The sequence below is a fragment of the Populus euphratica genome, unplaced genomic scaffold (genome assembly GCF_000495115.2).
Source record: "Populus euphratica unplaced genomic scaffold, PopEup_1.0 scaffold403.1, whole genome shotgun sequence".
NCBI lineage: Eukaryota > Viridiplantae > Streptophyta > Magnoliopsida > Malpighiales > Salicaceae > Populus > Populus euphratica.
Window position 1 is genome coordinate 144,945 of NW_011500081.1, and position 27,140 is coordinate 172,084.

The 27,140-nt window shown below is 32.7% G+C and overlaps 3 protein-coding genes across 6 annotated transcripts; 2 read left to right on the plus strand and 1 right to left on the minus strand.

Moving 5' to 3' along the window:
• Positions 1-1,838: 1,838 nt before the first annotated feature.
• Positions 1,839-5,150, plus strand: LOC105108803 (probable inactive receptor kinase At1g48480). The gene is made up of 2 exons (XM_011003259.1): positions 1,839-3,543; positions 4,146-5,150. Exons 1-2 carry the CDS (start codon positions 2,268-2,270, stop codon positions 4,745-4,747), a joined length of 1,878 nt encoding a protein of 625 aa, XP_011001561.1. The 5' UTR covers positions 1,839-2,267; the 3' UTR covers positions 4,748-5,150.
• Positions 5,151-8,198: 3,048 nt separating this feature from the next.
• Positions 8,199-11,823, minus strand: LOC105108805 (ADP-ribosylation factor-like protein 8B). The gene is made up of 6 exons (XM_011003260.1): positions 11,612-11,823; positions 10,125-10,206; positions 10,016-10,048; positions 9,809-9,930; positions 8,788-8,949; positions 8,199-8,682 (listed from the first exon to the last, which is right to left on the minus strand). The coding sequence occupies exons 1-6, from the start codon at positions 11,647-11,649 to the stop codon at positions 8,553-8,555; spliced, it is 567 nt and encodes a 188-aa protein (XP_011001562.1). The 5' UTR covers positions 11,650-11,823; the 3' UTR covers positions 8,199-8,552.
• Positions 11,824-12,944: 1,121 nt separating this feature from the next.
• LOC105108806 (uncharacterized) lies at positions 12,945-18,077 on the plus strand. Of its 4 annotated transcripts, XR_839124.1 has the most exons (13): positions 12,945-13,425; positions 13,586-13,631; positions 13,845-14,003; positions 14,079-14,281; positions 14,634-14,667; positions 15,582-15,982; positions 16,081-16,129; positions 16,204-16,329; positions 16,591-16,695; positions 16,810-16,901; positions 16,991-17,144; positions 17,261-17,379; positions 17,539-17,625. XR_839124.1 is itself a non-coding variant. In XM_011003263.1 (12 exons), the coding sequence occupies exons 1-12, from the start codon at positions 13,256-13,258 to the stop codon at positions 17,293-17,295; spliced, it is 1,593 nt and encodes a 530-aa protein (XP_011001565.1). In that variant the 5' UTR covers positions 12,945-13,255; the 3' UTR covers positions 17,296-17,379. The 4 variants fall into 4 exon arrangements, 3 of the variants coding, with proteins under 3 accessions (XP_011001565.1, XP_011001563.1, XP_011001564.1); XM_011003263.1 differs by lacking the exon at positions 17,539-17,625 and having other exon boundaries at positions 17,242-17,379; XM_011003261.1 differs by lacking the exon at positions 17,261-17,379 and having other exon boundaries at positions 12,948-13,425; positions 17,539-18,077.
• Positions 18,078-27,140: the final 9,063 nt, after the last annotated feature.

Sequence of the window (27,140 nt, forward strand, 5' to 3'; positions counted from 1 at the left end):
TTCTATTTTTTAAATATGTTTCTTAATGAATTTTTTTTGTACAACCCCATCCATGAACATTTAATTTCATTTGATTTTTTTTATATATTTAATTTCATTTAATTTTTATGTCAAGTTTAATTCTATTTTTTCAATTGGTATTTTTTTTTTGTTTTTCATTGATTTTTTTATTGATTTTATTTTCAATTTCATCTCTTAATGTTTGTTAGATTAATAAAGGATTGTGGAGGGTTATTTTGGAAATTGAATATTTAAATGTATAATGAATGGAGTCACTCCAGTTTCATGATTCAAATAATAAATTTAAAAGATTAACTTAAATTAATATATATATATATATATATATATATATTTCTTTGCTAATTTTTCCTTGCTTTTCTATTTATAAGGACATCCCAATTTCATGTTGTATGTTATGTGTTTAATTTGCTGACCTAAATTATTTGCTAAGCTCACTCGAGACTTTTTTTGTTATTTTTTTTTGTTTTTATAAGTTTTTTAAATTTATATTTCTAAATTGGCTTATAATAGAATTTTTGATAGGACCTAGATCCAAGGTTTTATAGGTTACAAGCTTTTTAAGATTTAATTATGATTATGATGTTTGTCTAGGTTTATTTGATTTTTCTAAATATTTTTAATTTTACTCCTATTTTTTTCAATTTTTAAAACTTGGTCGTACTTATTTTAGTTTATATTTATTTTATTTGATATTTTTTTATTTTTTTCATTAAATTGTAGCCTCTTTAAGATTTTCATATCAAATTTTATTCTTATTTTTTTGTTGTTTTTGTAAGTTTTGTTTTTTCAATACTTTTCTACTAATCTCATCTTTTAAAATTAAATTAATTGAGAATTATATTTTTTAATTGAATTTAGGTAAAAACATTTACAGGGTGTAAATTTAGAGATTAAATTAGGTTGAAGAGATTTACTTTGTTTTTCTCTCTTTTCCTGAATTGATGTTGTCTTATTTTTTTTTTATCTTTTTTTCAGTTTAATTATATTTTTAACTTTTTTTTCTTATTTATTTTAGTTTGATTTTGATAACCCTAATCATTTTTTTTTACTTCACTTCCATCTTTTTTAATCTATAAATAATCTATCATATTAGAAATAATTTTCAAATTCACCCTTTATGAATTTTTAACCTTTCAAGTTAGATCATAATTCTTTTAATTGTAATTTTTTTTTTGCGATAATATTTTTTTTAATTTAATTGTCATTGGGTTTTTTATGTCATATTATAGCCCTATTATTTATTTTTTTTTGCAAGTTTTTTATTAATAGTTTTTTCAATAATTTTATTTTTGAAAATTAAATTAGATAACATTTAAATTTCACCTGAATCCATAATTTAACAAGCTGTATTGTTTTAATTGAATCATGTTTAAGAGATTCGTTTAAATTTTTTTATTTTTTTTTTATTTTAAGCTAATGTTTTCTTTTTAAGTTTGATTTTTTTTTGCCAATTTTTCTTCAATTACGTTAGTATTGTGTTGTTTTTATAATCTAAATGGGCTCGATTGTAGTTTTTGCCAATTTTTCTTCAATTACGTTAGCATTGTGTTGTTTTTATAATCTAAATAGGCTCGATTGTAGTTTTTTTTTTTAATGATTTATTTACTGTTATTAGTTTTTTTATAAATATTTAAATTGCCATGCTTTGAGCTTGAATTTTTTTTACCTATTATTTTTTATAGATTAAAAAAAAATTGTTTGTCCAGCGGCATCGTGGTGCTTAAATTGAATTGAGCACCAGATCGTAAATTTTCCATCCTGACGAGTTAAACTTAGTTTAACAACTATGGCTCTGAGGTGAAACATGTATGGCAAATTTCCTCTCCCAAATCGTCATCATTATTCCAGAATCACTGTATCATTGTTGGAAATTCTTTATTAAACTAGAACAATAGCCAACTCAGCGAAGGAAGTGAGTTCTACCCTCCACTGGCTTGGCTTTTAACAGTAAACAGCAACAGCAAGTTCTGTCTGTCTCTGCCTCTGCGTCTCTCTCTCTCGCCCCCACTGGGGTCACAACCATCTCATAGTTAAAAGAAGTCATAAACAAATTCACATCTGCTACGAAAACAAAATTCAAGAATTCATACCACCCCATTTCGATTTTTGAGAACCCTCAAGTCCCAATATAAACTTTCTTGATTCTGTCCTAAACTTGAAGAGACCAAAGACAAACTTAATAACAGCTAGTTAACTCTACTGGGCTGGTCTTCATTTTTGGTGCATTTTTGGTTTTGCCACGAAAAATGAAGCCGAAACCAAGCCTTTTGCTTTTGATAACCTTCTTTGTGTTTCTTTCACTGAATTCTTTTTCTACTGTGGAGTCAGATCTAGCTTCAGAGAGGGCAGCTTTGGTTACTCTGCGTGATGCAGTTGGAGGCAGATCACTCTTGTGGAATCTTTCAGATAATCCATGTCAATGGGTAGGAGTGTTTTGTGATCAAAATAGAAGCACAGTTGTTGAGTTAAGGTTACCTGGCATGGGACTTTCAGGGCGGTTGCCGGTTGCTCTTGGAAATTTAACAAGTTTGCAAACGCTTTCTGTAAGGTTCAATGCACTTTCAGGGCCAATTCCTGCCGATATAGGCAATATTGTTTCTCTACGTAATCTTTATTTGCAAGGGGACTTCTTTTCTGGGGAGATTCCTGAATTCTTGTTCAGGTTGCAGAACTTGGTAAGGTTAAACTTGGCTAATAATAACTTCTCAGGTGTGATCTCTCCAAGTTTTAATAATTTGACTAGGTTGGATACTTTGTATTTGGAGGAGAATCAGCTTACGGGTACTATTCCTGACTTGAATTTGCCACTTGATCAGTTCAATGTTTCTTTTAACAATTTGACTGGTCCTGTTCCTCAGAAGCTGTCTACCAAGCCCTTGAGTTCTTTTCAAGGGACCTTGCTTTGTGGGAAGCCTTTGGTTTCTTGCAATGGTGCTTCAAATGGGAATAGTAATGATGATAAGTTGTCTGCTGGAGCAATTGCTGGTATTGCTGTTGGATGTGTGATTGGATTTTTGTTACTTTTAATGATCTTGATCTTCTTGTGTCGACGAAAGAGAGACAAAACAGTAGGATCTAAAGATGTTGAGCTGCCCAAGGAGATAGCAGTTGAGATCCCTAGTGGGAAGGCTGCTGGGGAAGGTGGTAATGTAAGCGCAGGGCATGCTGTGGCGGTGGTGAAAAGTGAAGCTAAGAGCAGTGGGGCTAAGAATTTGGTGTTCTTTGGGAACACGGCGAGGGCATTTGGTTTGGAGGACTTGTTGAAAGCTTCTGCAGAGGTTCTGGGAAAGGGGACTTTTGGCACTGCCTATAAGGCCACTCTGGATGTGGGGTTGGTGGTGGCTGTGAAGAGGCTGAAGGAAGTAATGGTACCGGAGAAGGAATTTAGAGAGAAGATTGAAGGGGCTGGAAAGATGAATCATGAGAATTTGGTTCCATTGAGGGCTTATTATTACAGCCAGGATGAAAAGTTTCTTGTTCATGATTACATGCCCATGGGAAGTTTATCTGCGCTTTTGCATGGTGAGCATTTCCTTCTTTTCCATCATGATTTAGTCCTTTTGGTTCTTTTGTTATAATTGTTGTTCTTTCTTTCCTAATCACCTTCGTTGTTTGATTTTTCTTATGTCTAGTAGATGATTCTGTTATCTTTCTAAATTAATTACTTGATTTGGGTTTTCTGACATGCTTGTTTCATGTAATGCAATAATTTTGTTGATAATTCGGCACACTACTGGAAACCTCAAAATTTTTGCAGAGATTTACCACATGTAATTTAAAATCCTGAACACATGGTTTTGGACTTCCGTTTTTGCTTCACCTGAAATAGATCATATTTATCACTATTAAGCTGCCTTTTTTTGGTAGAAATCATGTCTCATTGGATTGCTAACAATTAAAGTCCTCTCAAACTGCCTTGAGGGAATAGTTATATCTAGACAACTGCAGTTTGCTGTTGCATACTGGTCTTTTGAAAGTATTCAATCATGGTTTTGTGTCTAAATATTAGCGTTGCATGATTTGGATGAATCATTGGATTATGTTGAGATTCATTAGGCACAGATGATTGAGATAACTTTTGGAACGTTGGTTTTTTTTCTTATTACACTTTGTTTCAACTGCAGGAAATAAAGGGTCTGGCAGGACTCCATTGAATTGGGAGACAAGGTCTGGCATTGCCCTTGGAGCTGCCAGAGGAATTGCATACATCCACTCTCAAGGCCCGGCAAGCTCTCATGGAAACATCAAGTCATCAAATATCCTCCTTACTACTTCACTTGAAGCCCGCGTCTCCGACTTCGGCCTTGCACACCTTGCAGGTCTTACACCCGCGCCCAACCGTATCGATGGCTATCGTGCACCAGAAGTGACAGATGCTCGTAAAGTATCACAAAAGGCTGATGTCTACAGCTTCGGTATATTGCTGTTGGAATTGCTCACTGGAAAGGCTCCAACACATTCACAGTTGAATGATGAGGGTGTAGACCTTCCAAGATGGGTCCAATCTGTTGTCAAAGAAGAATGGACTGCTGAGGTGTTTGATCTAGAGCTTCTTCGATATCAGACTGTAGAGGAAGATATGGTTCAGCTCTTACAGCTCGCAATCGATTGCACTGCCCAATATCCTGATAACCGTCCTTCAATGTCCAAGGTGAGAAGCCAGATTGAGGACCTTTGCCGCTCTAGCTCTCAAGGACATGACATTGTAGATGACAAGCCCTCTTAACATACTTGTTGAGTTGATTCAGATGCACCACCATCTTCTCAAAGGACAAAGAAACATCAGCAATCTGTCAATGTTTCCTGGTGTTCCATACATTGTTTAATATAGCACTTCATTTGTTTGTTTCTCGGGTTCATTTCATTTATGAACTCTTCCTTTTCCATTCCTTCTGTCCATTTGCCCTTGTTTTCGTAGCTGCAGTTTACTTCTGCATTTTGTTTTACCTTTCATGTCGTATTTCATAGGAGAACTCCAACATTATTAATATTTGTACTTGGCTGTGTGTAAGTGTGAATAACTAGCAAGTTATTTCAGTTGAGTACATGATCCTGTAATTCTTTTAGCATCTTTTACTTTGGTGCTTTTCCTTTGTAAGCTTTTGGTCATGAATGTTAAGCTTTTGGTACGTGAGATTCCGTTAGATTTACAAGCATGAATGTTGGCCTTATTTGTTTTTTATAGGCACTTTTCAGAGGAGATGAACAATCAAGGTATTATTATGCAATAAACAATCATGATTTGAGAGGCAGGTGCTATGTCAATCTGATCATCAATTAAGGGTCATGTCCATTCATGGTTTGATTTGGACAAAGACTTGGTCTTGCCTTTCTCATTGTGACATATCGATCAAGACAGAAACATCCTACTTGAGTTTACAAAGATTTCTTGCCACTGATGTAAATGCGAAACAGCCCTTGACTACATCCGGAAGATGTGGCTTTTGCCTCCCTCTCTCTCTCGACGGTGACTAGTTCCAACAAAATCTCTTCATAATTCAGTATGACACTTGCTCGGTTCATGCTTAGCATAACGGTCACTTTCTATAATTATTTCTTGGCAATCAACAATATGGGATGCTTCCTCATGGGATATGATTTTATCTTCCTCTGTTCTCCATGCTTTTGCATCTCCCAATCCATTATTAGTTGGAAAAGGTTTTATAACATTGAACCAATGATTTGACTAAAAGAGACCACTTACTCCTGGAGTTCTTCAACTTTCTTTCAAAATTCAAAGATGCGTGCTCCCTTTCTTTATTCTTTCTCGAGTACTTTCACAAAGAATTGGCTGCTTCTTTTTTTCCTTTCTGAGAAACATACATCGGGAGACTCAAGCATTTCCTTTTCTTTTCCAGCAAATGGCCACCGCTACAGGTATATATTGTCTTCAAGCAAATTTAAATAATCCAGTTTCTTTGCTTCTAGTGAATCAGGTTTAATTTGTTGAAACTGAGTTGTATGACGTTGCTTAACCTGATATAGTCCCCTTTGAAACTGCACTATTGCTTCGGCCACAAATCTAATTTGTTCAAACTGAGTTGTATGAGCTCAGATCTAATTTTGTTCAAGAGTGGGACCATATGGGGTTTGTGATTTAGCTCAGATCCATATCACCCTTCTCTTTCTGGTACCATTAAATGCTAAGTTAAGACAATATGATATCCATGGTTGAGTTAATATGTTAGGTCAGATGTCGTTGCTTTGATACTAAGAAACTAATAGCTTTTACAATGTTTGAAAATGATTTTTTTGTTAAATTTTAGGTTCTAGTATAAGAAAAGATAAGCACCATGAGTTAAACCTTCGCAACTAAAAATCATAAAATAAAAAAAAATCAAGAAAAATAACAAAATGAAATCAAACATGTTCATAACCTAATTTAAGGAGTTCCATATAGCAGATGAATTGAAAAAACAATCTTTTATTGAAGTAGGCCTGCAAAATTTTTTAAACTTGATTCAACATTCATATGAAAATTTATAGTTTATTTTAATTATTATATTAATTTGAATCGATCAGAATTCATTTTAGGCTTAACTCTATTTCTCTAGTTCACAAAAATATCTACTAGGTCGTTTATATAATTTTTTTATAACATAATCTCATCTAGTTGTAGTAAATCCCTTTATTACTTTTATTTTTTTACTAGTTTGATTATAATACTCGGTTAATATAATGAAAACTCAATTAATATAAAAAAATTAAAATAATATTATTTTAATTTTATTAAAAGTATATATATATATATATATATATATATTAACTCAGGTTGAACCTATAACATCATACTTGTGTCAAGTTGACTTATGTTGGTTTAATAGCTATGAATATTAGCTTTTCACGTTTCAGTCATATATGTTAACATGCATTGCAGAGATCCATAAATTTGCAGAGCGGTTGCTCTAAACACAATTATCCTTGGCATCATTCTTTGAATCTAAGTGTTGTCCATGAAAAAAAAATAATTGCCTTATTGTCTTTCGAAATTAACAATAGTCAAGGTTGTTGATTTGAAAATGAAATCCAGTACTCCTGTCACGATAGTTCTTCAGAAAATGAAATCCAGTACTATAAAGCAGAAAACGACCCAACAAAAGAAAGGATGAACCAAATCCATATAGGCATGTAAGGGAAAAGACTTGACCTAGGACTAACATATTTTTGTTGATACTAACTCGAGATCTTTTTTGATTCTCTCTTAAAACTGTCTTGTCTGAGATACACACCTCCGAAAGCAATCATTCAACCTTAGAGATCACTCAAGAAAGTAATCCTACCTTACATGTCCTATATGAACTAGAATTAACTTGGAAACAATCTATACGACACAACAATTTTGTACTTTCAATGTTGGTTTAGTATCTTCTCCCTTCTGTATTAATGGGAATCGAGTGGAAATTGGAATAACCTCAAGGAGCTAGTATTGCAAGGTGAAATGGCATGGGATCTTTTCAATATTGTTGTAATTATTGGTTGACAAATCTCGAAGAAGAGAAAATCTTCGATGCTTACCATTAACGTAATTCCCGCTGCTCTTGTCTGCCATCTGTAGGCACCAAGGTCTTCAACGCGGAGTGGCAGCCATGATTTGTACATGTCCTAATGTGGTGGCAGTTCGATTATTAAGAGTGCTGATCTAGTTGGCAATTTGATAGGGGGTAGTAGGATGTCGTGGGCACATCCAACTGTCCTCTGGGTTGCATTATTTGCAATTATTAATAAACTATTAACCAATATAAGAAAGAAAGAAACCTTATTTGGTCAATGATAGCCCCATTACTGACTCTGGAACAAGGCCCTCTAGCTGCTAGACTTCTTCAATCCAGCTCCGTTTTCTGCTGTCTACACATTAGCTGACACCATTGCCTGTTTATCCCAGGAAAGATCTTTCTGCTTTCTGCGATCCAGGTCAACATTCGCATCTAGGTTTACAGGCAGAAATTAAGACATTGAGTTGCAATTATTGAGGGTGTTCTTAGCTGTCCGGGGAGTTGGAGATCACGACTGTTACCAGCACGGCATTTCCTTGAGGCTAGAAGAAAAGCAGAAAGGAAAAGGAATTCCATGCCCCTACCTCCAAAAAGAGTGTTAGAAAATTATTTTAATTGCACCTTTCTGCAAACCTCCAATAAAACATGAAAAACAGATGCTTAAATGACACAATCCCTTTGTCCTCCCAGTAAAAATGCTGCTTTGGTTTCATTTGGACATTTGATCATCGTAGCTTTTATCAATATAAGCACAGTAGTAAACATTACAAATACAAGAAAACTTGTAAAATAAGCAGACAGGCTCAAATTCCGAAGATTAAAATACACGAGGAAATAAATTTATAGAAAATACACAAACAACTCGCTGCAAGCATTATGGTACTGTACAGTGTAAAAAACAAAACATTTGGAATGCAACCAGGATCTAAAAACCAGCAAACAAATTCCACCAGGAAGAATTTGTATTGCCTAATCTGTGCTTCTAGGCTTGGTTCTTCACCTTTTTTACTGTACAAGAGAGCATCAACTAGAAGAGAGTCAAACTACAGACCCTGTTGCTTTTTTTGAGTGCTTGATAAGCCAATCAATAACAATGTCTATGTTTGTGGAGTCCTTGCATGAGATCATATAGCAGCAAACCTCTCTATCTGTGATTGATTCAAGACCTCTGAAACCATCCAACAAAATACAAAAAAGAAAACAATGTCTACCTTTAATTCTTGAGGGAAAAATTAGAAACAAAGTCTACATCATATAGTAGGACTAAACTCACAGCTGATCCACCAAAGCTTGCTTGGAAAAAGCTTCTGACTTGTCAATTTTGTTGCCAACGACAAGCAAAGGGATTCTGCTCAAGGAAGGTTTGGTTAGGAGGTCATGTAACTCACTTCTGGATAAGGGAACACTGTCCCTGTCAGCTGCATCAACTACGTATCTGTCTTTGCATCAATCAAGATGGAAAATAAAAGAGTTAGTCCATTAAACAGACACCAAGGAGAAAACAACAGCGGATATCATCCACTAATGCTCTAGCTAACCAGAGTGAAGGCAATATAAAAAGAAAACATGGAATCTGCAAGAATAAGGATTGGGACAACTATTCCAAGTTAAAAAAAACATTATTGTCATCTTCCCTTATTTTCCATTACCAAAAGTAACATGACCTCTTAATGCATTATTTAATTTGAGAAAATGAAATTTCTTGCATAACAATAAACTGTATGACTAGGTAGTCATTCAGTATGTTAGCATTTCTTCTCTCTTTTGGCTATTGATGCTTTCCTATGCAGCAGGAGAGAGCATTTCGGATGTGACAAGGTATGTGTTCTATTATCAGTACTTTATTTTTTCCTGTGGGAGAAGAGAAAAGAACTCATTCACATGCAGTTAAATATGTGGATGTGTGTGGGCAACAAAGAAAAATAAAAGTTTTGGCTTTATGGGTACTTTAACATAGACATTGAGAAAAGCCAAATATAGCCCACACCCATACCTATTTCAAACAATGTCATCGATTAAGCTAACAAAAGCCAAAGCTCTATTGGGGCAAAAGCTTCGGTAGCCTTAAAAAAAAACCAGTTCAAAGATCAAAAGAAGAGTTAATCAGGGTTTTCATGGAAAAATTAGATGATAGATGCGGATTACAAGGTCTGGTATGACTTTGACTTATCATCCTGGAACTAAAAGATAGTGTTTCTCGCTAGTTCCTGATAGGTAGTGCATTCTAATAAAATAAAAATAAAGAGAAGTGATAATGGCATAACAAAGATGACTAAGAGAATGGGTGGTATTACAGAATTGCAGAGACTCCACGACAAAAACGCTCCCACATTGTACGAAACCTCCGCTGCCCTCCAAGATCCCAAAGCTTTATTGTCACATTGCCTTTTGTAACTTTTCGCACGTTGAATCCAACCTGGTTTTCATAGTATGAAAATTCTATATCTTTTAAACATCACCAAATGCTTTATTTGGAATTTGTTCAAGGAAAAGACACCTACAGTTGGAATCATGTCCTCACTGTAGCCACCTGCCTGGTAAACATAAAAGAAAAAATGTTAAAAGGGAGCCACTCACTAAAACCCATAAATATGTGCCTGGTCAACTTACAGCAATGGAATTAACAAGAGATGTCTTTCCAGCATTCTGGAGGCCTACAAGGGATAGCTCCATTTCTTGTTTAAAGAATAAGCTGATAAAATGTCAGAAGCAGAAGGCAAAATCAATGGAAAGAAGTAATGTGCATTGGTTATTACAGTTATTAGACAAACAGATTAAAAATAACATTAAGAATTAAAAAAGCTGTGCACGCTTGGATAAGTCAACAACATTCCAAGAGAATGTGAACCAACTTTCCAGAAGTTCATCAAATAACCATTTGACCACAGTTGCTTTCTCATACTAGGGAAGCTGCTCGGCTCTTTCTAAGCCAAAAATGTTCTATGACATCAATCAAAAATATCATTTTTACTACTATTGCCTACAGAATAAGTATCAGAGGACTAGAAACGAACAGAAATGAACCCCCCACCATCCTCTTCATACAATGGCTTCAAGTTTTGGTCAGGTTCATGAGATGGTATCTAATCATGTGCAAGACAAGCAATGACATTCTCACAGAAAATTATACAGATTTTAACTCCACCACAGCCGTGCAGTATTTTTATGCATATGTTTAATCTTCAGAGCAGCTACTCTTTATTGTCTTGATAAGTCCAAGATCATTAATCACAGAGCAACAACACCTACCCGTTTGAACAACAGCTGAAACTCTATGATGCGATGACTTTCTACTCCTAATTCATGAAGTAATACAATGTGAAAGGGTACATCTCTTTCCTTCATATTCAGCAATTTATGCGAAATTATTCCCACTATATGGCATCTGGTTTATATATATATAATTCCCTTTTATATGCCTAAGCACAAAGCTCAAATCCTTTATTCGTTTATATTAATCCAATTTTCCACAACAAACTTACTTTTCTCTTTTTGTTCATGTGTATTCTCTATCAACATCTAGGCACTGCTTAAAGATAACCCATTTCCAAAAGCTCTTCTTTTATCATGAAAATCTTGCATACAAGAACTAAACGAAACGCATAAAAGAAACTATGCAACGAAATACTCCTCATGAATAATTCATGTCTCTTGAATATTAATCTTGGGAGAGCTAAAACGAATATAGTTACGTTTACAATCCACATATCATCCCATCACAGACATACAAATGATGTCCACAATTTTCTTTTCCCTTTGAATAATTTTATTTTGCTTACATTATTTCTTAACCTAGTATACTTTTCGACCATCAATATTTAAACTTTATCACCTGATTACATTATTTCTTAACCTAGTATACTTTATCACCTCAAAATCATTAGAAAAACAAATTGATATCGAACATACTAATTTAGCAACACTCGAGCAGCCGCTTAACAAATTAAATCTAGTTCAATTAATCGGCATATATGATAAATAACATCACATCTTTTCCAAAACATTTTCATCATCCAATCAAGACTAAAAGAGCAAACACAACCAACAAAATAAAAAAGAAATACCAAAAAATTAAAAAAAAAGTGAGGGAAATTTACCTCCTGAGCCAGTTTAGAAGGGAATCAAAGAGACCCATTTGTAGAAAAGTAGAGATTTTATCTTGAAAGGAAAGATTTTTAGACTATAAATCCTTTGTCTCTTGAGGGTGAAGGAGAGGATAAAGTAAACTTCGCCGACTGTATCTCGTTTCTGTCAGCTTGCTGGAGGAAAGAACTACTTCGTTGATTTTGTTGTAATAACTGTTGCAGGGGAAGATAATCCGTGTTTTTTTTTTATTGGATTATTTTTATTTTATTTTGCAAAAAACCCAAAAAAATAAAATGTTTTTGTTGTATTTTTTTTATTCCACGCTTTTAGGTTTTGCCGGTCTCCAGTTTCATAACCCCATCCTTAGCTCTCATATTTCCACATTGATCAATGCACTGTTCATCTAAGTAAATAGAATTTAAAGGAAATTAAATAAAAAAAATCGAGTCAAACATTTTTTCCTTCTCTTATATCTGAATTTTTTTTTAACAGAAAAGGATATATATTTTTTATTAAGAAATCAATAAAATTAGATGGGATTTCTTAGGTTGGGTGAGGTTTGTGTTTTAAAATAGAATTACTAAATAAAAAAAGAAATAAGAATGTATTTTAAAAAAATGATTATATTAAATAAATATATTTTTAGGACTATAGATATAGTTTATTTTTAAAGTATTTTTTATTTAAATGTATATTAAAATAATATTATTTTTTTTACAAATTATTTTTATATTACCAATATTTTTTATTTTTATAAATTATTTTTATATCACCGTATTAAAATAATATAAAAATACAAAAAAATATTAATTTCAAATATAAAAATTAAAATTCTTTAAAAATATTTTTAAAATATAAAAATAGATATTACTATAATTTAGCAATTATATAAATATTTTTAAAACATAAAAATAAATATTACCATATCAATTATAAATCTAATAGCTTCCTTCAACGAAAGCAGGTTTGAGTCCCAAAAACTCTAGTTTATTTAGTTATTATTATGTAATAAAGAAAGGCTACTATTAACCTTTTCTCCTTCATTTTCTAAACCCTAACCCTAACCCTAACATTAAATTTCCAAATTCAAAGGATGATTTGGGCATACCAGAACATACCCCCCCACACACACATACATGAAGATGAAAAGTTTATATTAACAATAGTCATGAAATAAAAGGGTCATATTAACAAATTAAATTGTTAAGAGATGCAATTAACAAAATCAAAATGTTAGAGGGATAAAAAATAATTTAACCATTTTACCTCGTACCCTCTCCTCCTCTGGGATAAAAAATAATTTAACCATTTTACCCCTATCCTCTCCTTCTTTTAAAGCTAGAAAGAAAAGAGAAGAATTGTTTAGAAGCGTGTCAAATCGTGGAATTCAATTCAATTCCAGTCCCACGCCTTTTGCATTTTCCCCCCTGGTCTTTTATCTTCCCTCGCGCCATTTAGCTCCCCCAAACACCCCCCTCCCCTCCATTTCAATATTTCAAAAAACCCTAGAATACAAAACCCCTAATTTCCCAAATCAAAACCGAAACACAAAACGCTAATTCAGAAATGAAATCATTTCTCTTGCTATCCATTTTATTTAAATTTCGTAGATAAAGAGACAGTCTTGGCTTCATGGAAGTGGATTATGTGAGTGAATGAGAAGCTCGAAAAAGAAGAAAAAAATGGCGCGATTGTATGGTTCAAAAGTAATTCCCATAAAACCTGAGCAAGAATTCAATGACATTGGTGATTGGTCCCACGAGCTTGACCATCTTCCTCTACTACAACGTCGTAGATTATTACTGTCAGGGAAACCAAATAGAACGTGAGTGAGTTAATTTTTTTCATAAATTTTTCATTTTTTTATGTGATTATGTTTATGTTATTTGTATATCTGAAGTTTCGTTTTTTTTTCTTTTAAGGTGCAATTCCTTGTGTGATTTTCTTCGTGGTTTTTTTTTTTTGATGATTGATTTCTTGTATAGGTCCAATTTTTCTGTTGTTGTTAAAAAGGAGTACGAGGATTCCCAGGTAACTAGCTTCTTTCGCGCCCGGTGTAATTTAATTTCTTTATTTGTTTTTGGCAATTGTGTGAAATATGGTGTTGTGGGTCTTTTTATTTAGTATTATTTTTGGTAAATAGTTGTTTGAATTATTACTTTTCTGGAATTAAATTCATGCGAATGCCTATACATATGATATGATACAATATTCTTTCTTCTCGCATTTATGTGGAGTCTACAGGAAGTTTCTGTGAGTGCCTCTTCTGCTAATGTGAGAGAAGGTAGCAAAGTTGCAGTAAATCAATGTTTGCAGAATGGCATTGGTGGGCAAGACTTGGTTAAGTCGGGAGATTGCAGTAGTCAGGGGACTAAAGTAAATGCACATGTTTGTTTGGATCAGGTAATGTGTTCAGAAGTTGCTGGTAATGGTTTTGGAATTGAGAAAGTTGAGACAGTTGTTTGCACTTTAACCCAGAATTTACTGGTGCAGGGTCAACCTGCTGAAGCGGAGGTCAAGTGTTCATATAATAATGTTCAGAGCACATTAGGAGATAGCATGACTGGTTCTGCGGGTGCTGATTTGCAAACAATTAAGGTCAAGAGTAATAGTCCTGATGACTGTGCAGATGACCTTGATCATGTTGTATTGAGGGTGCGGCAAGGGATGCTGCTATCAAGGTGTTATTTTTATGTCTTTTGGTGGAGTTAACTGCCTAAAGTTTTGGTGTCCTTGCACTCATTTCTCTGCAGTGGTACAGCTAGAGTAAAGTAAATGAGAGCCAATATGGGGAAAAAAAATAATAGGATGGACATAAAATTAATCTAAATAACTTGTTCATAAATAAAATATGCAAGTTTTTGGCAGGGCCTAATTGAATGAACCCTCAAAAGTTAGGGTTAAACTTAAATCTTATAAAAAATTTCAAGGGGCTGTAACCCCCCTCACCACAAGTTGTAGCACTATCCTTGTGCCTTCGTGCCCTTTTTTTCCTCCAACAATTAACTATTCTTTTTTCGTGTTACTTTCCAGGAAAATGTTGAGGTTGGAAAAGACAAATTTGGAGGTAATTTGTTATCCTTTTAATCTGATTGCTGATGTGTAATATTGTGTCAATTGTTGAAGACTGCTAGAATATTTGAGGTGTAGGCATTTACATCGTGCAGCTGTTCACATTGAAAAATCATTAACCTTGTTATACTTCCCTTGTGCAAATTTTGTTTTGCAATGACCTTCTACTCTTCTCTTCTTGTAGTTGAATTTCTTGGAGCATTTATCAACTGTTCATTTACTGCTCTTCGTTAGATTTTTAGACTTGACTATAGTTTATATATTATTATTATTATTATTATTATTATTATTATTATTTGATTGAGCATTTTGGTGTATGACATATGTACATTGGCCTGAGTGGCTACCTGAGAAACCTTTTGCCTATATGCTTTCATGGCTTTCTGTGGTGTTTAAAACTCAAGTCATAAAATGGTGTGACTTTTGCTAGATAATTGATAAAGCTATGTTATGGATTTTTTCCCCTCCCAGCAATGTATGTGTTGACATTTTTGTAACTCTGTCAACACTTGTTTATGCCTTTTATTTTGTGTGTGTGTGTGTGTGAAGCCTATTTTAGAGTGATTACTTTGTATTTAATTCTCCTTGTTTCTCTTTTTGTGCTCAATGATACATGTGGCACGAACAATATATTTCCTGTGCATGGTTAACTGAGTTCAGATTGGATTATGAAATGTAAGTTAATGTTCCACGTGATTATTTTTGGCTGGTGGATAAATTGTTCTCTTGACTCTTTCTGCGTGTATGTGGAGAATATAGAGCATATGCTCTATGGCAACGTTGAAAGAAAAAATAAGGGATTTTATATATTTTATACTATGAGGCCAATATGAAATTTATTCTTTGTCAGAGACATGACATCTTGTTGCCTTTCTTCTGAAAGAAAGTGACTGAATATGCTAGCTTCAGGGATTGAACATGGAGTCAAATTCATGCCAGAAACTGCATTTCATGCCTGCAACAGCTGATAGTATGGCTTGCTCAAGTTTATCAACCATGATCAATGTCAAGGCTGAACCATTGGATAACAATGAATTGCACAACAGAATCAGTGTCTCTAACTTCTCCAATAACAAGGTGCCAGTGAAGACTGAACTTGAAATCCCCAATAAACTGTACAAAGACAAGTTGGATCATATGCAATTGCAAGATCGCATCAAAATGCCGATCAAATGGAAGAGTTCTAAATCAAAGATTTCAGGGAATTCTGAATGCTTGCATAAAGCCATCCCTTCTGATGTTGAGTATGGCTCGACTGTTCCAGACCCGATAAGGTTCATCCAACCACGGAAAAGGAAGAAAACCGCCACGTATGTCTTGCCCTCCCTAAAGCTGGACTTGTGTCTGTGATTCACACCCACATTCTGTAAACCCTCAATTTTTGGATCTATTGATTGTTGAATTGCAGGGACTCTGTTGAAACAGCACTGGAGGAAGATGCTCCTGGACTTCTGCAGGTAATGCATGCAACTTTCTTGTCCCTTTTCTGTGAAATTCAGATTTTGTTCTCGCTGAAAATGTCAATTGGCAGGTGTTAGTTGAACAAGGGGTATCTCTTGAAGAAATCAAGCTTTATGGAGAGGCAGATGATGATGAGGCCATAGATGAATCATTTATTGAAGATGGATTTGGAGAGCTTGAAGCTGTTATGTCAAAGGTCGACTGTGATTTTCTGAGATTGTGATATCTATAATTTCTAGATATTTGTGACTAATACAAAATTTAGGGATTCAATATTTCTTCCTATTGGCCTTTGTTTCCATTTTTTAACATGTCATCATTGTCGTCTTCTGGCCTTCTAATTAACTAGGAAAAAGTAAGAATTAGAAATGTACTTTTTATGTTTCCTAATTAAGTCATGTGCTTTGCAAATTCATATCTGTTCTGATGCTAGCATCTTTCTTTGTCTGTGGTACAGCTACTTTTCCAGCGTAGCTCCTTACTAAAGCTTGCTCCCATACAATGTGCGAAGGCCTCAAGACCTAGTTATTGTTTGGAATGTCTCTTCTCTCTTGTAGAGCAGGTAACAAGTTTACTGTAAAAATTAGGGGGAACAGGGGACTTGTGGTTGTTGATAGAGTTGTACCTTCTTTTATTAAACACTTTAAAAATAATATTTATGACTTGTCTTCTTTAGACACGGCATCTTCGGTTTCGTAATTGGCCTGCTGAATGGGGTTGGTGCCGAGATCTTCAGTCATTTGTATTTGTCTTTAAAAAGCATAACAGGTATTTCTGCAAGAGAAATTATTCTTCAAGTTAGTATTCTCTACATATTGTACTGGAAAGTGATGGTGTTCAGTTTCACTTGAATACAGAATAGTGCTGGAACGCCCTGAATATGGCTATGCAACATATTTCTTTGAGCTGGTAGATTCCATGTCCATTGATTGGCAGATTAAGCGTCTGGTGACTGCCATGAAACTTACCAACTGTGGCAGGGTTGGTGTGGTTGAGAACAGACCATTATCGGTAAGAACTTAAATCTGTTTTCCTTGGCTGACTACCGGTACTTGTTTTGGCATCATTTGATCGGTTGCTAAATGGACTTGATATCACCACATACTAGTCTGCTGATTGGCTCAGAGAGCTGGCAGGAGAGTTATTGTCTAAGTCCATGTAAACTGGGCAGTGCATGACCTGGAACAACAATGCTCTAGGTCGAGCTAGGTTTGTTTGTGAGGGTAAAAATACCATCTCACCTGACGTATGTCATTTTTGCACTTATTTCTAAGGGTAGTGGTTAGGCAGATTACCACACCCCCTTCATGAGACTAGTTTGCTGAATTTGATAATTTATTTGTTTTGAAGGCTTCCATCAAATTGATTCGTCTATGTCTCTAAAGCATTCAAATCTTTGATTAAGGTTGGTGAAGACATAACTGAAGGCGAGGCTCAGGTGTTGATGCAGTATGGTTGGACACCTAATAGTGGCTTAGGAACCATGCTAAACTACTGTGACAGAGTTTTTCATGACAGGAAGAATGAGAAGGATAGCTCAGAATGGAGATCAAAAATAGGGAAATTGTTGATGAATGGTTATAATGGTGGAAGTATTGTTTCAAACAATATCGAGACAGAGCTTATACAGCAGACCAGTGCTGAGAGCCCACAAATTAAGATGGAGCTTTAGTCGTGTCATCCTATGTTGTATGTTGTGCCCTGTGCGGATCTGCACTGCAATTTACACAGAAATGCACCACGACTGTGGTGTTCCCTTGCTTCCAAAGTCCCAATTACTCCCTTCTGTCTCTTGCCGTATCCTAAACGTATAAATATTTAGATTGATGAAACCTGTCGACGGGCTTTTGTTCAGCTAACTACATACAAATCAAGGAACCCTAGAATACTGATTGTTGTGATGTAGTGTTGTTACTCATAACCGAAGTTTGCTTCTTTCTTTCCTTCCTTCCTATCTAGGTGTTACCTTGCGAAAATGCAGCAAATTGTGATTTGTCTCCTCATAGCTTGAATGAGAACTGCCTTGTCCATCCTCAAACAAAATACTAAACAACATATTATGACTTACATTCATACTTAACATATTAACCTGAAAGGAAACACATATCCGAAGTTTATTGAACATGTTAACGTGAAGTGAAACACAGGACCGTCTCATAAGTAGTAGAAAGGAAAAGGTTGAACAAATGATTTAGGCCCAAGATGCCATCTTGGAAACAGAGGCCTAAGCTCACATCAATCTTCAAAGGGTCAAAACACATATCCATCTTCAAGGCGCTTCAATGGTGTGTACATAATAATAGCTTTTAGTCCAAAGAAAAGGAAAAGGCAGACTGTTACCAGCCCAAAATTCTATTTTGGTCTCCTGGGCCAAACTTTACAGTGTTTCCAAGTAGAAAGCGAAAGAAACTTGAGATGATCAGATTGTGAGGGATTTATATCAGAAATTGATATATATTCCAAGCTCGGTGCGATAGAAGATAGGATACACAAGGATGTAGAAAATAATTGATATATTACTAGATTCAATATGTTGATTTATTCCTAAATTCATAAACTATAATTAGTCCAAAACGGGTCAATATACTATTAGTTTTCTATTTTTTGAGCTGTTTGGGGATGGGGTTTTCAATGTTCAAATTAGTCCCCATCATTCATTACATTATACTCACTAATAATTTGTTTTCTTTTTCTTTCCTGATTTGTTTTAAAAAATTGAAAATATAAACACAATAAGGGAAAGGGGTAAAAAACCATAAAAGGACAAGAAATTAGCTGAATTGCATTAAAAATGCATTTTGAGAGTTTTTGTATTTTTTGATTTTTTTAAAATATATTGAAAAATGGGAGTAAAAAAAAGAGTGATGACTTCTTTATCTTAAAGGTATATGGTTAGATTCTTCCTAGAAAAAGGTCGTCTTCTCAAATACGGGCATTCTTAAATACTTTAAAAACTATAATTGATGTATTCCTAAATTCAAGAACTTCACTTCAATATTTTTTAATTAATGTGCAATATCTTCTTTTTAAAGATTTTACCTTAAAGGTGTACTTGTTCATTGATGGCCAAATTCTTTCTTAAAAAAAGGTTGTATTCTCATATATGGGTCTTCTTAAATAATTCAAAAACTATAATTGATGTATTTCTAAATTCAAAAACTTGCTTCAATACTTTGATATGTTCATAACTTCGAATACTATAATTGATGCATTCCTAAATTCTAAGACTTTAGCTCAATATTTTAATTTAATTAATGTGTAATATTTTCTTTTATCTAGAGGGTGTACTTGTTTATTGATATTCAAATTCTTCCTAAAAAAGGCCACATTCTCATATATGGATCTTCTTAAAACAAATAATTTTAAGAACAAGTTAAGCGATATCATGCTTTTTAGGTTTGAAATCCTTTTTTTATGCAAAGTATTGAGATGATAAAAATAAATAAAATCCTTTTTTTATGCAAAGTATTGAGATGAAACTGAGATGATAAAAATAAATAAGATTGAAAGAATGAAATAAAGACTAATTAATCCTTTTGCAATTACAATTATTATGTTTAGCTAGATGATTTAATTTTCAAATCTGAAAATTAATTTATAGTCGTAAATTAAATATAGATAACATACATGAAGCTTATTCGTTATTTTATAGCTTCATGTACTTTAACTGCTTACAAATTATGACCCTTTAATCGAGAGACTGTGTCCTATTTTGTGGATTAACTACTCATCACAAAGTATCAATAATGTTGACGAAGCATTAAAAGAAATTAATTTCAATTTGCAATAGATAATAAAAATAATATAACACAGACCACATCCATCATAGTTATTAAATTCAATTTAATTGATAAATTAATTTTAAAAAATGAAAATATAAAATAGAAATAGCACCGCACCCTCTTATCTCTCCCTTTCCACTATTTTGCACATCTTGTTACCCTTACTATCTTTTGTTTACGTTCAAGCAATCTTTACATTTTATTGCCTTCCAATATATAGTTTACAGACATCAATGGTTTTTCTTCTTCTTCTTTTTTCCCACTTTTTATTTGATTGATTTGAACCTCGAAGTTTCTCGAATCTGATGTTTCATTCACTACAAGGATGTTTTCTTTGACATGTAACTAAATCGAAGCCTCCACTTTCTTCCTAAAAAGAGCACCCCAATTATTATTATTGTTAATCCTAGTTCAAGGAAAGTAGCCAGAAGTTACATTAGAGGATAAATTTGTCGACAACATGGTCCCAAAAAAGATTCAAACCCAATAATAACAAATTATATGTGTCTTGAAAACGTTGTATATGGATGACATCGACAAAGGTAAATATGACTTCATGTAATGTTTTAAAAGCTCATGGTTTGTGAAACTATTATCAGAATATTATTTAATTATGTAGTTAAAGATATTAATTCTTGATATAACTTCTGTATACTAATTATTTTCATTTATCTTTTTCGATCGAATGTGTAATTAATATTTATATTAGATCGTGGATTCATGAGAATTGTTTTTTTCTCAATTTAATCTTAGATTTGTGAAATTAATTTTGGTAATGTTGTTTATAAGGATATCATATGGATTGGTAAAGTGCTTGATAAATGTTAATACTTGGAGATTCGCATTTTTCTAATTTAAACACAAGAAATACATAGGGTTTTCTTTTTATTATTATTAGGGAATGGTAATTTGAACTTACGCATTAAGTTTAACCCTCGTAGCAGTAGACTTGAGGGGTTATTTTTCCTAATTAATAATGCTTTAATCATTCTTTAAAACTTAGTAACCAGATGAGAAAGGAATGATAAGAATAAAATAAAAGGAAAAATGATGTATTTAAATAATCACAAAATCACTTACAAAAATTAAGTGAACAAGAGATTACTTGTGATGACAACATATGTACTCATTACGTGTGTGAAGGGTAGCATCACATTAATTAAATAATCTATCAAAGGCTTCCAACCACATCCACCAATTATTAAGTGACCATCTTTTATTTTGAAATTATTGACCTTTGAAATTTTTGTAAGAGTGTGGTATAGACATGCACCTAAGTGCTTCACTGCTAACCACCTCCAAAAATAAAATAAATAATAATAATAATATCATAAAAGAACTAAAACTGATGTGTTATAGGTTATTTAATACGAATAGGCCTGTTACCAAATCTATATGATCATTTCATAGACCAAAGAAATCCAAAACTAGATAGAATTTGGATAATGTTTTGGAATAAATGTTACCAAATCTATATGATCATTTCATAACCAAAGAAATCCAAAACTAGATAGTATTTGGATAATGTTTTGGAAAAAAAAAGAAAAAAGAGTGAAAATAATTGAAACAAAAAGAAAATATCTTTATGTTTATCTAAAACAAAAAGAAAATATCTTTATGTTTATTTATCATTTTTGAGAAAACAGAAAATTATTTAACTTCTTATTTCTAACTTTCCAATCAAGTGCATTTTTTTTACTAGTTTATTATATTATAAATGTATTTTCACTATTCATTCAACTAGTAAATATTTTGTTAAATGGAGCAAATGATCGATCTATGTACCCTCCATAACATGTTGTCTCCCTTCCATGGCCCCGAAGTCACTGGCACACACCACCTTTTTACACACTCCAAGAACAATGTCGAAAGCATATTTGCTGCAGAAGATAAGGTCTCTAAAAAAACAACAGACATGCCATTTCTATGAGGAAAGAAAATAGAATATGAAACCTCTTTTGAAAATTAATCATCAGATACCTTTCATCATCATGAGAGAAAGTGATGCATATAAAAAACAGCAAAGATGGCATTTCAAAATGGCTACTGTTTCTGGTGCCCTAGTTGGGTTATGTTGAAAAGACGGAAAACCTAATTCCTATCCTTCTCTTTTCTTTTGCTATGGTGGCAAGCAGAGCTTGGAAGGTGGCACAGAACATGGCCAATAATATGAACTCCAGTTGGTATCCCCCACCTTTTGGACCAATGAGCATTAGACAACTCCTAGCTCCACTCAAGGTGATACTCGTGTATGCCTTTGCGAGCATAGAGACTTCGAGCTGGGCCTGAATATTTTAAAGCACATTAATCTCAAAATAGGCATAGAAGCAAACCATTTGAACCTTCTCTTTGTCAAGGAGTTTATAACCCGTAGGTACAGCTGAGCTCTTCATGTTTTAAATTTGTTTTTCAATGGTACTTAGGGGATTACTCTCAAGAGTTGCCGGAAACTTACCTAGTTTGTAAAAGAAAGAAAAAGAAAGATGCAATCAACATGAGAGCAACTTCATCGCCAAATCTCCTAAAAAAGGAGCTGGTGGTAGAAAAATTCAATCGCGTCATCACAATGAGTTGCTTAGGTCATTCTATTGAGAGAGTATAGCGAAATTACAAGGAATTAGCTTTCACAGTATTATCTTTCATAACTCCATACTTACTTTTGTTGTCGCAATCAAATGTAACAGTAAACATGCCCTCAACAAGTACGTAGGAGTAGGAGTAGGAGTAATTGTTACATCAACTTGATCATATATTGATTATATGTTGTAAGATTATTTTTTTTACCAAAGAGATATTTGTAATCAATACTTATTGAGAAAAGGAAATGTACTTGAATTTAATGAGGATTATTAATAAAACTGTAAGTAATTGATCCTAGATTTAAAATAAACTATAAAACAATAATATATAAAATCGAGAATGAACCGACAATCACTAGATTTAAGTTTTTTAGATGGATTTCAGACTTAATATCAAATTCAAAATAATAGGGAAATTATTAAAACCCAAAAACTCAACAAATATTTTGAAACTAAATCTATTTAACAAATATATATTGCATGATATTAAAATATTTTGAAACTAAATCTATTTAACAAACCTTAAAAAACAAATTGCAAATACTTAAAAAGACATCCCTTCTTGTCTGTTGAAAATCCTCCTTGCAACATAGAAGTGCGAGATGGATAGTCACAAAAGGTAGCAAAATATTATACAAACTCTACCCTTTCGAACTTTTTAGCACCATGTAAGATGAACTGATGACAAAAGCATTGCGAATACAATGAGGTGTGGAGTGAACATTTGTTAAATTGGATCAGAGTAATACAGACATAACAAAATCTATGAAAGGATATCATGTTAAATTTATCTTTCAGACTATGAACAAGGACGAAAAGGCACTCATTGGAGCATTGATTCGCATGGTTCATCATGAAAAACAAAAACATTGCTAGATATCTCAACATACTCAATGCTCAAGAGGGTCCCGGAGTCCACTAAAATGCCCCAAAAGAGAAGGTGAGCATGGGGAGACACCGGCCTATGATCCGGCAACCGCCCCAGTATCACCTTACCTTTGTCATATATTATAGAATGCTTCATTTCATGTATGGGACGTGGTGTCCTTATTAACTGCCACGTTCCTCATCTCAGGAGGAAAAAAAAGGTGGCTGACAAATCATGCATGCCTTACCATACCCAAATAGCTTATTTTCCAGCTCCTTTGTGTACCAGCATGCAATGTCTCATAGTTATAATTAGAAGATTGACCGCGCTGCGCTCCAGATGAAGTTAAATCTTTTTTGAATGTGAAAAACATATTCAAATATTGTTAATATTTTTTTCCTAACAAAAAAAATTAAATGTAACCTGTATAATAATATTTAACTAAATAAAATTTCAAGATGATATTTTTTTAATATTAAAATAACATATTAGATTGATATGAAACAATTCGAGTTAACATGTCAAATTCGTGACCTGAATTATAAGACTATAATAACCATATGAAAAATAAATCAAAATAAATTGTGAAGCCTAATTTTCAATCAACCCAATATTGAAAAATAGAACTGAAAAAAATCAATTAAAAAAATAATCTAAATTAACATGTCAAATTTGCAACTCAGGTCATAATACTGAGATAACCCCATGAAAAGTAAATCAAACAAATTATGAATTTCTATCCCCAATCAATCTAATACTGAATGATGAGATTAAATTTTTTTATTAAAAAACCATAAAAAACAACTTGAGTCAATCCACTAAACCTATGACCAGGATAATCAGGCAGAGATAACCTTATAAAAAAATAACTTAATTTAACTCGGGTTAACTTGTCAAATCTGTGACTTTGATTTTAAGACTAAACTAATCCCACAGAGAGAGTTAAAATAAATTATAAATCTCAATTTTCAAACATCTCTGTCGGACCTAATGTTAAACGATAAAATTTCTAAAAACTTAATTAAGAAAATGACATAAAACATTAGTCAAGTTAACCATTAAGCATTATTCTCGAGTCATGAGATCAGGATAATTTAATTAAAAAAACACTAAAAAAAATCATGAAATCTAATTCTCAATCAAACACAATATTAATTGATAAAATTAGAAAAAAATCAATTAAAAAAAAGAAAAAAAATAAGTCAATTGGTTTAAGCTGTCAAACTCGCAACTTGGATCATGAGATAGGAACACCTATGTCATGAGATTGATATAAGCTCTTAGAAAGAAAGTTAAAAAAAAAAAAGTAACATAATTTAATCAAGGTTAAAATGTTAAAACTTGTGAACTTGATTGTGAGACCAATATATTCTCATAAAAAGCAAATAAAAATAGATTATGAAGCTTAAGTCCCAGCTGATCTAATGTTGAATGATAAAATTAAAAAAATTCAATTAAATAAAATATACAAAAAACAACTGAAGTGAATTTTGGTTAATCTATTAAGCATTATTCTCAGGTCATAAGACCAAGATAATATAATAAAAAAATAAAAAAATCATGAAGTTTAATTCTCAATTAAATCAATATTAAAGGATGAAATTGAAAGAAAAATAGTTAAGAAAAAAAAGAAATTTGAGTCAACTGGGTTAACTTGTCAAACAAAGTTGACTTGTTAAACCTGGGGTTCATGTCATAAGAGTGTGATATCTAAATAAATAAAATATAATATTAAAGGATGAAATTAAACAAAAAAAAAATTATTGAAAAAAATCAAAGAAAAATAAAGAGCAAAGCAAAGCACTTTCTTCCAATAAATAGTGTTTTGTAAGGAGTTGTACACTAAAACCCCATTCTTTTTTAATTTATAGTTGATGAACAATCCTACCAAACAAAAAAAGGCCTTATCTTCTAATTATTTTATATAATTTATTTTTTTGTTTTCCAAACCCATTCACTTTCCAAACATTCTTTATTATTAACAAAAACTAAGTCTTGTGGCAAAAACACTAAAACAATACATATTGTTCATCATCTCATAAATTATTGTGGATTGTAATATTTAAATTTTTAAAATTTATCAATTTGGTTCTCAAATTTTTTTTCTCATAATTGAGCCTTTTAGAATCCAAATTAGCACCCAATTCTATATTTTTTATTTTTGGAATGAAAGGTAGGATTGAAAGTAAGAGGACCAAAGTGAAAATATCAAGTAAAATTAGTAGTGGCTTCAAACTTCATACCAAAAAAATTATTTTCATCCACCATGTTTTTCGATTTATAGGTAATCAGTCTTTCTAGTTATCAAAAATTTAATTTTGAAATCAAAGCTCATTTCTCTCATTTTTTAATCATTATTTTTTGTTAAAGGAGAGAGAGAGAGAGAGAGAATGTTAGATTTTGGCATAGAAAGAGAAAATGATTGTTAATGATGATTCTAGACACCAAAAAAGTTGAAATTGATGTCAATGAGTTCTATTTAATAAGAATTGTTTTACCTAGGTGTTTTATTTCCTTTGTCTTGCTCGAGAAGATAGTTTTGTGATTAGTACTTAAAAGTGCATTTTTATCAAGGTTTTATATCATCATTTTACACTTGAAGTATCAATAACTCCTTAACTAAAGCATGTTTTATAATAATATATCTAATAATATAAGATACCTTTAATTTATGGTAAATATTTACTTTAAATGCAGGCCTATCACATAAATAAAAGGATTGATTGATGACCAACGCTTGTTACATGGGTTGAGGAGAAAAGCTTAAGGGAATCAAACATTGCACTATCTACATATCAGTATCTGCGACCCGAGTTACTAAGCTCGTAGGGGTGTCTTAACACCTAATGCCCTAAGACCAACTGGTCTGGGAGTCATTAGCTGAAAGCTCGTTACATGGGTTAAAGATGCATGATGTTTTTAAATTATATGTATATAGATTTTTAAAAAGAAAAAAAGAAAAAAAAAAGACAAAAATAGTAATCCCAACCCAAGGAAGTTAACCTTAAACATTAGAACAAAAATTTTGTTTTCTTCCAAGAAAAGCCCCATAATTATGTGTTGATACATTGAGCACAAAAGAAAGGTTTATTAATATCTTGTTAAGAGGTATTGAGCAGATATATAAATTTAATGAGAGTTTGTTTATCTGGATAGATTAATGGAAGTTAAATGATGAATACCTTGCTTTGTGGAATTTGAAAATTGTTTTTCTATTTAACGCTTTGATTACTAGGGACTAGTAATAAGCTGGTTGGGGGGTGTGATTAGTACTTAAAAGTGCATTTTTATCATGGTTTTATATCATCATTTTGCACTTGAAGTATTAATAACTCCTTAACTAAAGCATGTTTTATAATAACGTATCTAATAATATAAGATACCTTTAATTTGTGGTAAATGTTTATTTTAAATACAGGCCTATCACATAAATGAAAGGATTGATTGATGAATTTAAGAACTGAAATTGAAATGACAAAGAGATGGCTAAACTCTGAAAAGAGATATCGATGCAGTCAAAACCAGAACACTGTTCGGTAATTGGATCATATATAGAGTTGTAGATCTCAGATTTAGGTCTACTTTATATGGATAGAAAGGTAAGACATAGGCCTACAACTTTCATATGGAGCCCAAGATTTAAAAAAACCATTTTTAAGTCCAAATTGGAGCAACAACAAAGAAGTTCGAATCTGTCTTCCAGCCTGAGCACTGTTCAGTGTTTGGCTCATATCTGGAGTTCTAGAAGTTCAAATGATATGACTTTTTTATACAAGGC